Raw genomic sequence first — 14,919 nt, forward strand, 5'->3', positions numbered from 1 at the left:
AGAATAATCATCAGCACCCCCAAACCCAAACCACATAAAAAAATAAATTAAAATGCTGTATCCCTCTTTATGGACCTTAAACTTAGAAAGTATATACGAGATATATAGGTATAACCATTCATGGTAAAAAGTTCATTGGCTGAATGCCCTTTATATACAGAAATAAAATTGCATGTCAAAGATGACAGAGGTGATGCCAGAAAGTCTTTAATTCATGTTTCATTTTCATGTACCTACAGTAAGACTACTTAGTTGATCGGTGGGTCCCCCACTGTTTACATACTTATCAGTTTCGTTGATCCGGTGTCCTTAATTTACTTCAACATTAATTTTGGCTACCCATCCTTTTTCAGCAAAATAAGATTCAATATAATCTTTTATTGCCCCCAATGAACATTTCAAAATCTTGAATAAATTGTACCACTTTCCAGTAAAAATAATTGGACATACCATGATACCACCTGCTTTTCATGGGTTAAATTAAACCAGCAGGCGTCACCACGGTGCCTCACACTGAACTGGGGCCTTATTCACAAAGCTCTCTTAGGCTCTGCTAGACAACACAGCATCCTCTTTGCCAGTCTTTTAGCATTGCACTGCGAGATCGCAAAGTTGCAAGAGTTTAGTGAATTAGGTCCCTGGACACTACCCCAAGTAGTGACATGCGACTCAGACAAGCAATTTTTGTTGTTACAAAGTCGTCATATCTGTAAATTTGAAATGTTTACTACAAAATGAGCAATGCCCATATATCTAGTGCAAAATTTTATTATCCCAATATAATTTGTGGGGTAGTTTTTGGGGGACACCCAGTATTATATAATGACTGATATATACTCAAAATGATAGGGAGTAAATTTTAAAAACTTATTTCAATGAATTATTTGTTCATCAATTACTTTTGTCTACTTGACCTCAAAATAAAAGGTGCCTACTTGCTTTAAGAGGAAAAAAATGCTGGTTTATCAATGCAGTCATTAAAGTAAATAAAATTACTGTAAAAACTAAAATGTGATTTTACAATGCAATCATTTAGTACAACATAAAAATCACAGTGAAAACCAGTGTGATTCCTAAGATCCAGACAAAATAATCTTCATCAGAGCAGATCTACAACATATTTTACAGGAAAATCAGGGGCTCAACTTTTTCCAAAATTTTATTTCCATCAAGCGGTCTCAATCATGTATGTACTTGTCTCAATATTAATAATATTTTTTTGCAGTAAGTAATTCAGCTGTGATCTCACTCATTTAAAACTGAAATCATACATTACACTTCCAAAAACAATTTTCGATGGACGGGTGCGACATTAAATAAAATCCATTTGCCACTGGCATCAGGCAATGGAAATTCTTAACTCCTGGGTTCATATTTTCAAAGCTATTTTAGTGCTACAATATAAAACCATAATAGGCTATGATGTCACTACAACACTAGCCATAGTGATGTCATAACCTACACCTGTTTTATGATATCGTAGTGTTAATAGTTCAGAAAATCAGTAGCCACACAAAACAGATATTCTGGGCAGAATTTACAAAGCCAGTTTTCTGAAACGCAGGTGTTTAAGTATTGTAAATGTATGCAGTTACATGTGTGTAAGACATTAACAAGCTTTGTAAATACAGCCCTATGTATTAAAATGTTAAAACAGACAATTCAAACTCTGTAGAAAATTTTAATGTTTATTCATAAAATGATACTGGAAGATCAGATCAGTTACACTGGCTTTGTCCAAGTTGCATCTACAGCAAGAATCTACCATCTGGCTACATTAGTAGTGAGCCATCTCAAACCAGTGTCTTTGTGAACTGGGCCATGGGGCAACCTCACCTACGTGGATCCAAACACACAGATTCCCAATGCACATTCAATACGGATATTTAATCTTCTGGTATAAAATATTAAAACTGTTTTCACTGTAACTATACTACATGTTAGGATTTAACCTAGGAATTGGGCAAATTTAGGATATTTGGCCCAGTATGCAGATATTCAACGTGGAAGTACACACCAATTTTAAACCCTCTTTTTCCGATGTTTTTGGGATTAAAAATATTCCATAAAGGCACTTTCATTAACTCCGTATGGGTGATAGCAATAAAAACCAAGTGTTTTCTTTTATGGAATTCTAATAATCTCATGAATGATGTGAAGTGTTCTAACATCTACAATTTTTTTTATCCCACCGTAACCTAAACAAATTTTATATTGTGGATTTGCTATGATGTCCACACAAATATAATCTTGACAAGTTATGTTGACAGAAAGAATTAACAGAGCAAGTTCTACAATATTACAATAATGGATTACATGATTGCTGACAAAATGCAAACCTTTGTAAATGAAGTTTCTTCCACAAGACTGAAATGGAAAAATACTGTTTGTGCATTTACATGCCAACAAGAAACATTATGTAGTACATCTTGTGGACAAGTTTGAAATGTAGATCAAATGAACTACCAGTGCTATAAGGAAATGAGAGTATCTCGCAGTTTAAAATCATTGCCTTCATTCATCTGCAGTTTTATAATGTTCTGAGGAAATATAGGCCTTCATTTTGATCATTATGACAATAAAAAGTAAGGAAAACACAAACCACTGCTCCTTGCGGACAAGGTAAAAACATCAATAATCCAACACTACTAAAATGAAATCTTTGGTATTCCACTATATGCTCTGCATGGGGACTCAGCAAATATTGTAAATTACCCACAAGATGAACACTGCATAAAGGAACAAAAAAGTTCACAACACATCCCCATAAAACCCCATGGCCCTCGATGTTTTACCCCTAGGCCCTGTTCACACACAACTTGGCAAACGCAAGCAAAGCCCGTCTGATGTCAATTAGCAATAACCTGCAATGATGGGACAAGCTGAAAATAAAACCTTTCACTCACGGTTATCGCTACATTTATTAAAAACTACATGTGCAGGTTAGTCACTGCAAATTGTTTTTTTAATAAATTGTAATATTCATTTTCAATCTGTGATCAACTAGAAAATATATAGTGTGTATTTTTGGGGACAAGTTGGAATGGACTAACTACAGTTTAGCTGTACAAATGGACAAATTCATTATTCTTGACAATTGTTTAAAAAAAAAATTAAAAAAAATGTAAAATGATGAATGACATAAGATGAATTGCTTCCTGTAATGCATACCTCCTAATAAAAATGAACAATGAAATAACTGCATAAATGTGGATAACAAAAAGAATACGACAAGATGACACAAGTTTGAAATTTTCAAAAATAGACATTTTTTTTTAAAGATTGTCACACACTGTTGAAAGAAATTTCTTGTTCAAAAATGAGGAAACATCCATTTCAAGAATTATTCCTAAATCGTGAATTTTAACTAAAGAAAATCGACAAAATTAAAAACTGAATTGTTCATAAAAGACAACACAGCTCGTCTGTAAATGCTATAGGATGATCAAGTATGATAGTTTATGTAGAATACATGTATACAGGTTTCAGTGACAAACCTCACACCTGGGCAACACACAAGACCCATTGGCAAATTTATGCAGACAGGTCAAAAAATGGTAAAACTGTACGGAAACCCATTTCAATACAGTCTGACTCCCGGCAATTTATGTACATTCATCAACTGTCTCTCATAACTAAAAGGTCCATGGATAACGTAGCTCACAAAAACATTTGTCAATTAAATATATTTTTTTTTTAAAAAGACCACTTTTAATGCACATTTTATATGAAGCCTAAAAACATAGACAAGTGTATTTTTAACCACCTGATCCCAATTTATATTTATCCCATAGAAAAAGAAAAAACATAACACGTGAAAATCAAACCGAAGTGTGGCATAACAAATTTTGGCAACTATATTTAATGTCAAAGCCATTTTGATTCGATGGGTAGGGTATTAATTTTGGGGAGGTTTTGAAGCGGACAATCAGTAAAAAGTTTATAATGGTTCAGTGTATAAACCGGGTGAATGGACCATGTTTACATTGGTGTGTGATTCCACAATTTCCTAACATGTGAAATAAATCCTAATTCTCAAATGACGGATCTTCATTCTCAACCAAATTTCCGTTTTTTTACATCTGAGAATTAATGTACTGATTTGCCCTCTTCTGCCAAGTTATATTAGATTCTAACGGAATGAGGAAAACTATACTTTCTTTTTTCATCAATACCTATCTGACCTCTGAAACCATTTCTCATGTTACAACAGACTGGTTCAAACATGCGAACAGCCAGCGATTGGCTAAAATGCAAATGACCATGCGTGGAGATGGTTAAATAACCTCAGAGAAATGGGTTCACCTTATTAAACACTAACATTAATTCATAGCTCTAGTGTGCTTACTCGTAAATCACTGCTGACAAGTTGTTGTTTTTTCATTCCACTGTGGATATTGTGTTTTTCCAGTTTAATGAAATCAGTTTTACAATGCAATTCTTCTCGTGTCTGAACTCTCTCCAACCCTCCACGTTTGGCCCCTGCAATCAACATGCCTGGGTTCCCACTTTTTTAAAACAACCTCTTTAAAGCTTTCATAATGCTGCAAAACTGAGCCATGAGAATTACATCCTAATAGTTTTAGAGTTTTTTAACTAGCAGGTAGTTAAAACAAAGAAACATGAAAAACAGTTTTCACTTTTTTTTCTTCTTTTTTGTTTGTTTTTATAACATCTACCCGTGACAAATTTAATTTGTTTTAAAGTTTTTTTGTTTTTTTTTATTATTAAAACGTTTTGTTATTTTAGAAGCTATACTATTATATAAAGCATGTAAAATTAAACATACTTTTGAATAAAATCTTTCAACCACAAATTTTTAAAACATAATTTGTGGTTATTTAAATAGTCATTTTTAAATTTTTGCTCAAAATCTTAATCCTGATAGATATTTTTGCTGCCAATTGTTCAACTGTCAGATTTCAACCAAACTGGGGCAAATAATTACTTCTGGAGTCATAATTGATGTCAATTTTTTTCTTTCTACTAATCTGATTTACAATGGTCGTCCGATATTCTAAAATATATTTCGTGTACCTGACCGGGATGTGATAAAATATAAAGACCAGTGACAAACATTTTTCCAGGACTTCTGTGAACTCTGTTAACAAATTGTGAGAACCAAAATCTTCAAAAGGATAAAAGTAGTATGCAATGTTGACCTTTTCCGATAAACACAAAACTTTGTCATATATAACTATTAACAATTTGCCCTACCAAGAGAAAATGACATTTGTAAAGTTTCAACAAGCTTTCGCTAAATGCATTACTCCTATGAGCTTAAAGCATAAACTTTGTGCAATATCAGACACTTTTGTTACATGGAATCGATGCTGCAAATTTTGGTTTAATTTTCAGGAGGAAAAAAAAGTTAACCAAAAAAATCTACAACACATCCGTCATATTAAACGTTGCATCCATGTAGAATCCATTTTTTTCTCTCCAAGTTTCCTGGCTGTTATGAGGAACAATGAATTCACTTTTAATTGACAAGAGCTCCGTAGAATAAAAAAGTCTTGTTTTATACATCAATCATATCAGACCAACAAATGACTGACCGTTCTTCATTCTTGGCCACACCGATCAATTAATCAGTCTGTTAAAATTCCAAGACAAACAAATGCGAAAACGTCATAAGTCCAGTCACCACCCCCACCGACTACAAGCAGACTTTCCCAAATCAACCAATTTAGACAAAATTAGGGAAGTCTACACAGAGAAAGCAAGGGGTGACAGATTGTGTTAACACATCAGTTGAATGCCTCTTCACAAATTTCTCTTTGATGTTCAGTTTTTTTTATTAGTGAAAACACCCACGAGCACTCGTTTTTCATCTTCTTTGTCCTAATGAACTTCAGAGCCTTCTGATTTGGTCATGTTTGACATGTTGTGTCCAGTCTCGGTGGTGTGAGGTGTGGAGTGCGACACAACAGGATGGGGATCTGTTGTCGAGTGGACACCCATGGCTGCCGCAGCCGCACTGGGGTTGAACGGGGGAAAACCCGCCCCATTCATTGTGTCCGGGAACGCAGATGGAGGGAACGGGTACCTCGGAACAGTGCCTAAAACATCAAGTAACAACATTGACATCGTTTTACAAAAGAGTTATATAGCAGGGCCCAGCAAATTTTCACAAATCTTTTCTGTTCACAAGGTAGTTGTAACAAGCCTTCTGGAGTATTGCTACTATTGTGAGTTCCCAGGGCTTCTAGATTATGGTAGCCTCACTCTCATGGCTCTTGATATTCAATGTTGGGCTAGTAAATAACTACTATTGTGAGTTCCCAGGGCTTCTAGATTATGGTAGCCTCACTCTCATGGCTCTTGATATTCAATGTTGGGCTAGTAAATAACTACTATTGTGAGTTCCCAGGGCTTCTAGATTATGGTAGCCCCAATCTCATGGCTCTTGATATTCAATGTTGGGCTAGTAAATAACTACTATTGTAAGTTTCCAGGGCTTCTAGATTATGGTAGCCTCACTCTCATGGCTCTATTCAATGTTGGGCTAGTAAATTACTATTGTAAGTTTCCAGGGCTTCTAGATTATGGTAGCCTCACTCTCATGGCTCTTGATATTCAATGTTGGGCTAGTAAATAACTACTATTGTAAGTTTCCAGGGCTTCTAGATTATGGTAGCCTCACTCTCATGGCTCTTGATATTCAATGTTGGGCTAGTAAATAACTACTATTGTAAGTTTCCAGGGCTTCTAGATTATGGTAGCCTCACTCTCATGGCTCTTGATATTCAATGTTGGGCTAGTAAATAACTACTATTGTGAGTTCCCAGGGCTTCTAGATTATGGTAGCCCCACTTTCATGGCTCTTGATATTCAATGTTGGGCTAGTAAATAACTACTATTGCTATGCCAGACGGCTAGTGAATTCTTGTTGTTAAATGTTAGTTACGTCTATTTTGTAAATATGAATATCCTTCCCCCATCCCCCCAATGTTAGTTTTTTAAGCTCCATCTCCCTCTTTAGTAGTTTTCAAATTTTCAAATAACATATCCAATTATTATTATTTAGTAAAATTGTATTAACCTAAAGTAAAGTAGGGCAAGTTAATTTTTAATCGTGGCTAGTGGATTTTATATAAATTCTATAAGCCCTGGAGATCGTTTCACAACATAGCTATGACAAACACTTGTATAAATGAATAAGCATTCTGGAGTAAAGCTGAACCAAATTATGTCCCCTACAGGGCCCAATAAATTTTCAAATAACAGTGAGATTTTTTCACAAAGTAGTTATAACAAGCATTACAGCTAAACCAATACATGTCCTTCAAGGGCCCAACAAATTTTCACGTGCTAACACTACCACATAACACCAACTAATAGTGTTTTCCATAGCTTGTTTAGGTGCAGCACCATGCATCAATTGTCAAGTGTCATCTTGCCTTATCAGTGCCATGTTGCCCTAAGATTAAACAAGCCTTTTTCAATAATTAATTTTACAATTGCCTTTAAAAAACATTCAGAAAATGTAATTATTATTAATTAATAACATATGCCTGTTATATATTTTGCCATTCAGTATATTACATTTCTTTTTATCTCAATTAATTTTGTCTTTACAGTTATATGGCGTCGGACATATTGTTAATAAGGACCAAATAGATATTGAGAGAGGAAACCCACTGTTGTCTTTAAAGAAAAACAAAATGCACTGAAAATTGTGGAAATGCCCCAAAGGTGTTTAGATCTATAGTGCCTAGCCAAATTCTTGTGAAAATACTGATACATACTTGGAGTTGGACTGAAATACTCTTTGTTGACACAGTTCCGAAGGTTGTCAGGGATGCGACCGAGGATGGCTCGCCGTATTTCGCCAGCCGCCATCTCGCGGAGTTCGGTGACACTCTGCTCACTGTAGAATGATGCATGGGGAGTGCAGATGAGGTTTGGTGTGTCTTTCAGTGCGCCTGCTAAAATAAAACAAACTGGCCATCACATACTGGTTTGCAGGGCTAGCCCTATCGGCTACCAGCTTACAGAATCAGGTAACCCTCTGCAAGAAATTGGTTGTCACATCATTACAGTAATACAAATCACAAGACAAAAATATTATTTAAAACAGTTATTTTTCATATATTCAACCATCATTATGTAATACAATAGGCACATAATGATCTGAAAACTTGAAAAAAATGTATAATAATAATAAAGGTTATTAATTGTGCATTTAGCAGTCGTATATATACCAATGTGTAGTTTTATATATACTGATGGAAAGAAATATGGGAAGACACAAGTAGTAACAGCAAAAAGAAAGCAATGTTTTATTTAACGACGCACAACACATTTTGTTTACGGTTATATGGCATCAGACATAGGGTTAAGGACCACACAGATTTTGAGAGGAAACCCGCTGTCGCCACTACATGGGCTACTTTTTCCGATTAGCAGCAAGGGATCTTTTATTTGTGCTTCCCACAGGCAGGATAGCACAAACCATGGCCTTTGTTGAACCAGTTATGGATCACTGGTCGGTGTAAGTGGTTTACACCTACACACTGAGCCTTGCGGAGCACTCACTCAGGGTTTGGAGTCGGTATCGGGATTAAAAATCCCATGCCTCGTCTGGGATGCGAACCCAGTACCTACCAGCCTGTAGACCTAGTAACAGCAAATGTTGACAGCAAATAAAACCCTCAGCCACAGTGTCAGAAAGTTAACTGTTACTGTCATTCAAGCTCACATTACAACTCTTGTTTTATTCAGGCATAACTACTCTAGAAGTGAATTAAATTCGGTCTCGAATACCATGTGATCCTTATTTCTTTCCATCAGTATACGTAAATGAATGGATGTTAACGACACCCCAGCACAAAAATACACATTGGCAATTGGAGTAGTTATATACATGTATGCAAGAACAAAAAATTATATTTTATTTCCAAAAGAAATATTAATAAAATAGGTACATATACAGTAGAAATAGCTATGAAATCTTATGACACCATCTGTAATTGTAGGACAGATGTAAGTTTTAAAAATATAGGCTACAGTAACTTCTGCAGGCAGCAATCTTTCGATCAACCAAAAAAACCTCAAGAAACAAGAAAACAAAGAATTTAACTTTGTTACCAATATGTGAAGTGGAACAAAAGTGAAAAAAAGAACAAAAAGAGTTAAAGTTTGTTTTGTTTAACGACACCACTAGAGCGCATCAATTTATTAATCAAAGGCTACTAGATATCAAACATTTGGTAATTTTTTACATAGTCTAAGAGAGGAAACCTGCTACATTTTTCCATCAGTAGCAAGGAATTTTTTATATGCACCATCCCACAGACTGGATAGCACATACCAGTCTTTGATATACCAGTCGTGGTGCACTGGCTGGAACGATAAGATAGCCCAATAGGCCCAACGACGGGGATCGACCCCAAACCGACCACACTTCAAGCGAACGCTTTAACACTGGGCTAGGTCCGGCCCTGACTAAAAGTGAAGAGACTAAAACAAACCTGTAGCCATCAACGGCTCATTCTCGTGAACGTCCAGAGCAGCGGCCCTGATTCTTCCATCCTTTAATGCGGACGCCAGCGCGTGTTCATCCACCAGCCCACCACGCGCGGTGTTCACCAAAAATGCACCTGCAAAATACAATTATTGGTGTCTTACAATTAGTGTCTTCTATCTAACTTCACCATTTTAGACATAGATAGACATAATTAATTTCTTCTAACATCACCATTTTAGATATGGATAGACATAATTAATTTCATCTAACTTCACCATTTTAGACATGGATAGATATAATTAATTTCTTCCAACGTCACCATTTTAGATATGGATAGACATAATTAATTTCTTCTAACTTCACCATTTTAGATATGGATAGACATAATTAATTTCATCTAACTTCACCATTTTAGACATGGATAGACATAATTAATTTCTTATAACTTCACCATTTTAGACATGGATAGACATAATTAATTTCTTCTAACTTCACCATTTTAGATATGGATAGACATAATTAATTTCATCTAACTTCACCATTTTAGATATGGATAGACATAATTAATTACTTCTAACTTTACCATTTTAGACATAGACATAATTAATTTCATCTAACTTCACCATTTTAGATATGCATAGACATAATTAATTTCTTCTAACTTCACCATTTTAGATATGGATAGACATAATTAATTTCTTCTAACTTCACCATTTTAGATATGGATAGACATAATTAATTTCATATAACTTCACCATTTTAGACATGGATAGACATAATTAATTTCTTCTAACTTCACCATTTTAGATATGGATAGACATAATTAATTTCATCTAACTTCACCATTTTAGACATGGATAGACATAATTAATTTCTTCTAACTTCACCATTTTAGATATGGATAGACATAATTAATTACTTCTAACTTTACCATTTTAGACATAGACATAATTAATTTCATCTAACTTCACCATTTTAGATATGGATAGACATAATTAATTTCTTCTAACTTTACCATTTTAGATATGGATAGACATAATTAATTTCTTCTAACTTCACCATTTTAGATATGGATAGATATAATTAGTGTCTTCTAATTTCACCATTTTAGATATATGAACATTTAAAAATGTACTTAAGTTTAAAAAAAAAGAAGACAATGGTTGAAATTCAAATGTACCATTTGCTGTTTTCAACGCTACATGGCAAATGTGTTTAGTGCCAGAGGTCTAATTCACAAAGCTCTCTTAGGCTCTGCTAGACAACAAAGCATCCTCTTTGCAAGTATTTTAGCATTGCACTGCCAGATCTCAAAGTTTCGAGAGTTTAGTATCCTTAGGTCCCAGGCCGTTAAGGAAAATGCTATGGAAATCACAGCAAATGCCTACTTGTAATTTATATAGATTATATGAAATGTTTTAGTCCCCAAATGAAAAAAAAAGGTCACATATGGGACATTTTGGTCACAATGTACAGGACTGTTTCTTACCAGGTCTCATCTGTTTGATGGTGTAATCATTGATCAGGTGATGATTGTGTTCATTCAGATTCGAGTGCAGCGTCACACAGTCACTCTGGAACAACAGCTCTTGTAGCGTGTAAACCCGCGTCACCCCTGAAACAATATACACATCACGATGTATAAACTGACCAGACAGTGACTGCACAAATATATCTAGGAATCTACTTTTCTGCCAATATTTTTACATGTCCAAATAAAATGGTTTGTTTTATTCGAGTACAAGAACACCATTTTTGAATGCTCAAAATGAAAGAGACCTAAACAAAATTATCTGTCCACTATACAACCACCGATAAGTACATTTTGCTTGTCAATGTAGATTTTCACAAATATTCGTATTACGAAAGCTGCAATAGGAGACAAACTGAAAAATCCAACTCAGTCTTAAGTATTGAAACTAATCATACTGTGAGAACACCTAAATCAGAACGACTTTAGTCTTGTACATTCCAATTTTTTTACGATCTACAACAGCTTGTGACAAATTGGTGTGACTAATCTCACGATGAGAACGCCACTGAAGTTGAGGTTAACAATAAAATGGATTGTAAGACAATGCTATTTCTTATAACAATCAGATTTCTCCTTTATTTGATGCATTTATCTCTCTTAAATATGGTTATAACACTAAACTAATAATGCAATAACCCAATCCCTTCAATAAAAAACAAAAATGGCCACAGCAAAAACACATGCCATTGAAAAAAAAGTGCCGTGGAAAATTATAAAACTCCACAGCACTACCGACTGCCGTGGGAATTTGCAGGGGTTGTTAACCCATTTTAAAATGTCTTTAAATATAGATGCGACACCTAAATGAATTATTCTCTAATAATGCAACCACCTGTTTTAAATACGGATCTAATATTCAGAAAGAACTATCCTGTAATAAACTCACCTAAAGATTTTTCGACCCCATCAGGGAGATAGGGATCATAAAAAATGACATTGAACCCAAATACCTTGGCTCGTATTGCCACAGCTGTCCCTATTCGACCTGCAAGAAAAACATACAAACTCATTATAGGACTTCAGGTATTCAACACCACGGCTCACTTTGTACACTGCACATTGCCCATGTGCTAATTTGTAAACAAAGTGGCCTCAACAATAAGTCTCAGGCTAATAAAATATTCCTTAATTTAAACATATTTTAATAATTTGCAAGGAAATTCTTTTTTTGTTCTTTTTTTTAAAAATAAAGTTTACTGACACTAGAAAACAAATATAGCAGTGCCAGGGTTTGTTCAGGTGTGAGCCCTGTAAATTTATTACAAACAAAGAAAATGAGGCATAAAAATATATACAAGGAACCTAATTATCTTTAAAAGAGCAATCTGTTCAGCCCCATATAGCCAAACCTAAGTAGTCAGATTCTGGACAGTGAGGTTGTCTAAAAATATCAAGATTATCGAAATGTCCCAAGTACTCAAAACAATAAGAAACGTCTCCTCTGAATTACACAATGTATAATGCATTTACGTGTTATACTCTAAGGGGCGAGACGTAGCCCAGTGGTAAAGCGCTCTCTTGATGCGCGGTTGGTTTGGGATCGATCCACGTCAGTGGGCCCATTGGGCTATTTCTTGATCCAGCCAGTGCACCACGATTGGTACATCAAAGGCCTTGGTATCCTGTCTATGGGATGGTACATATAAAAGATCCCTCGCTGCTAATCAAAAAAGAGTTGCCAATGAAATGGCGACAGCGGGTTTCCTCTCTCAATATCTGTGTGGTCCGTAACCATATGTCCGACGTCATATAACCGTAAATAAAATGTGTTGAGTGTATCATTAAATAAAACATTTCCTTGTTATACTTTTATCAGTGGAGGCTTAAAATAATACTGGCACGAGTACATAGTTATTAACGTCAAGGACACGCACATTATACACATCTATGCTTAGAAACTGATTATTAACATATAATACTTAAAGAAAACTGTTACCTGTTAAATAACACACCTCACAGACAAAACAAAACCAATGATGACAAACCTAGTCCCACAATTCCAAGAGTATATCCACAGACATCGGCAATAACACAATTCACAGACCAAACAAAACCACTATTCACAAACCTAATCCCACAATTCCAAGAGTATCTCCACGGATACGGGCAGACCCTTGAGCAGCTTCCCGTAGTTGTTCTGGTCCACTAATTTTCTTTCCATCCCGCACCATATTGGCGAGCCAGTATGTCCGTCGATATAAATTTAATATTAAACACACCGTGGAGTCAGCCACTTCCTCCACCCCATAGCCTGGCACATTACACACAGCTATACCTAGAAACAAAAGAAGGTCAATAAAAATTTAATATTAAAGAAATAACAGAACCGTAAACAGTGTTATTTCTTCATTTTTCTTTCAAAAATACCTGGGAAATTTTGCTTAACAACAGAAGAACATCGCGATCATTATGAGGAATTGATAGTTGTTTTAACAGCTAATTTGATAATAAAAATTTACTGTCTTACCAACAAAAATAAGAAATAATAGGATACAAATCGGTCAATTTCTAAAAAGGATTATTGTCAGCAAAACAGTGATTGGGCATAATGCTGGGCTTGAACGTAAGAATTTGTCACCTAGGTGAGATACTTTACAGACAGCAGTAATTTTTATCCAGCATCATTAAAGTGCAGTCGGTGACATTCTCAACCTACAGCAATTCTTATCAAAATAATGGCCATTGCAGTCAATGTCGTCATTAAGGGATCACACCGCTATTTCAGCCAATGAGCGACGTGTAGGCGACGAATTTAGTTCCATGAAAAAGAGTACCTCTTTTCTTTATTTTATTATGTTGGTGTCTGAACAGACTTGACAGTATGATTATGGAATATTGGAAGGGCAACATTGCCTCTTGATTTTGGCATATCAAACTGACAGATGCATATCTGCTTAGCTACAAGCAAGACCATTGTTTGCTATGCCTGTGGTACATATATTTAACGAGAGTAGCTTCCCCTCCATCAGCCCATGTGCTTAGGAGAGTGGATAATTAAAATTGCAGGTGGCGAAGTATCAATTTTATTTACTTAAATCCTGTCACAGAGGCTGTTCTCTTCATGTCAGGTAGTATATAGCACCTACTGTTAATAATTTAGTCAGTGCTTGGCTTTATATTTGTACTGTCACCAATGTATAATCAATAGTGGTGAGATACCTAAACACTATTTTACCAGTGCATAGCACCGGCCCGGCCGTGACCATGTTGTAATTGGTGCAAACTTCACCAGCCATGTGCTTTCGTGTTCTCAGAGCATCGGCACACACTAGGCTACACATTTTTTGTTTTTTGAAGTGTGGTGGATATTTTAATCAGCACTAATTAGCATAATAATTAAGCAAATATAGCATGAATGCACTGTGGATAGCCACCACTTTGCATAAAATTAATAGAAACACAAGACAGAGTAATGTAAATAATTGTGTATTATGGAATGGATATATCAGACATTATAAAAATATGGCATATGGTGTCATGAATATTAGACTGCCAGGTCAGGATGAACACAAGCCAATTAATGTTCACAGGCTTCGATACATGATTCATGTCAAATCAGTCACTTTACCAAAATCTTTTGATGTTTCTCACTTATGTCACCACAGTTTGTGTGTCAATATACACCACTTAAGTCTAGAGCCACATGTAATCAATAATCAAAGGCAGCACTGTAGAAATATGGTTCCAAAGAAATGTTCAGGCCATGGTATATATCCAGATTGCATTTTATAATAGTTCAGGTAAATAAATAAATACATACATACATACAAAATTATAATATATATATATATATATATCCGAAAGAATTCACCGAGTGTTCACAGTTTGTTGCCAACAGAGTTATAGTTCAGTTCGGGGTCGAGTAAGTTTTTTGAATATGTTATTGTCCGATAAAGTCTATCATACATATTGT

The 14,919-nt window shown here is 35.2% G+C and overlaps 1 protein-coding gene across 3 annotated transcripts in view; it reads right to left on the reverse strand.

Annotated features, from left to right (window-relative positions):
• Positions 1–1,675: 1,675 nt before the first annotated feature.
• Positions 1,676–14,919, reverse strand: part of LOC121384347 (C-terminal-binding protein-like) — a 31,122-nt gene continuing 17,878 nt past the window's right edge. For 2 of the 3 annotated variants that reach the window (XM_041514701.1, XM_041514702.1), the window contains exons 6-11: positions 13,075–13,281; positions 11,893–11,991; positions 10,962–11,087; positions 9,477–9,608; positions 7,752–7,931; positions 1,676–6,062 (exon numbers count right to left, since the gene is read on the reverse strand). In XM_041514701.1, the coding sequence (XP_041370635.1) occupies positions 5,845–6,062; positions 7,752–7,931; positions 9,477–9,608; positions 10,962–11,087; positions 11,893–11,991; positions 13,075–13,281 (962 nt within the window). In that variant the 3' untranslated portion in view covers positions 1,676–5,844. The remainder of the gene's footprint in view (positions 6,063–7,751; positions 7,932–9,476; positions 9,609–10,961; positions 11,088–11,892; positions 11,992–13,074; positions 13,282–14,919) is intronic. The other variant, XM_041514704.1, reaches the window with a different exon arrangement.

The sequence above is a fragment of the Gigantopelta aegis genome, chromosome 10, assembly GCF_016097555.1.
Source record: "Gigantopelta aegis isolate Gae_Host chromosome 10, Gae_host_genome, whole genome shotgun sequence".
Taxonomy (NCBI): domain Eukaryota; kingdom Metazoa; phylum Mollusca; class Gastropoda; order Neomphalida; family Peltospiridae; genus Gigantopelta; species Gigantopelta aegis.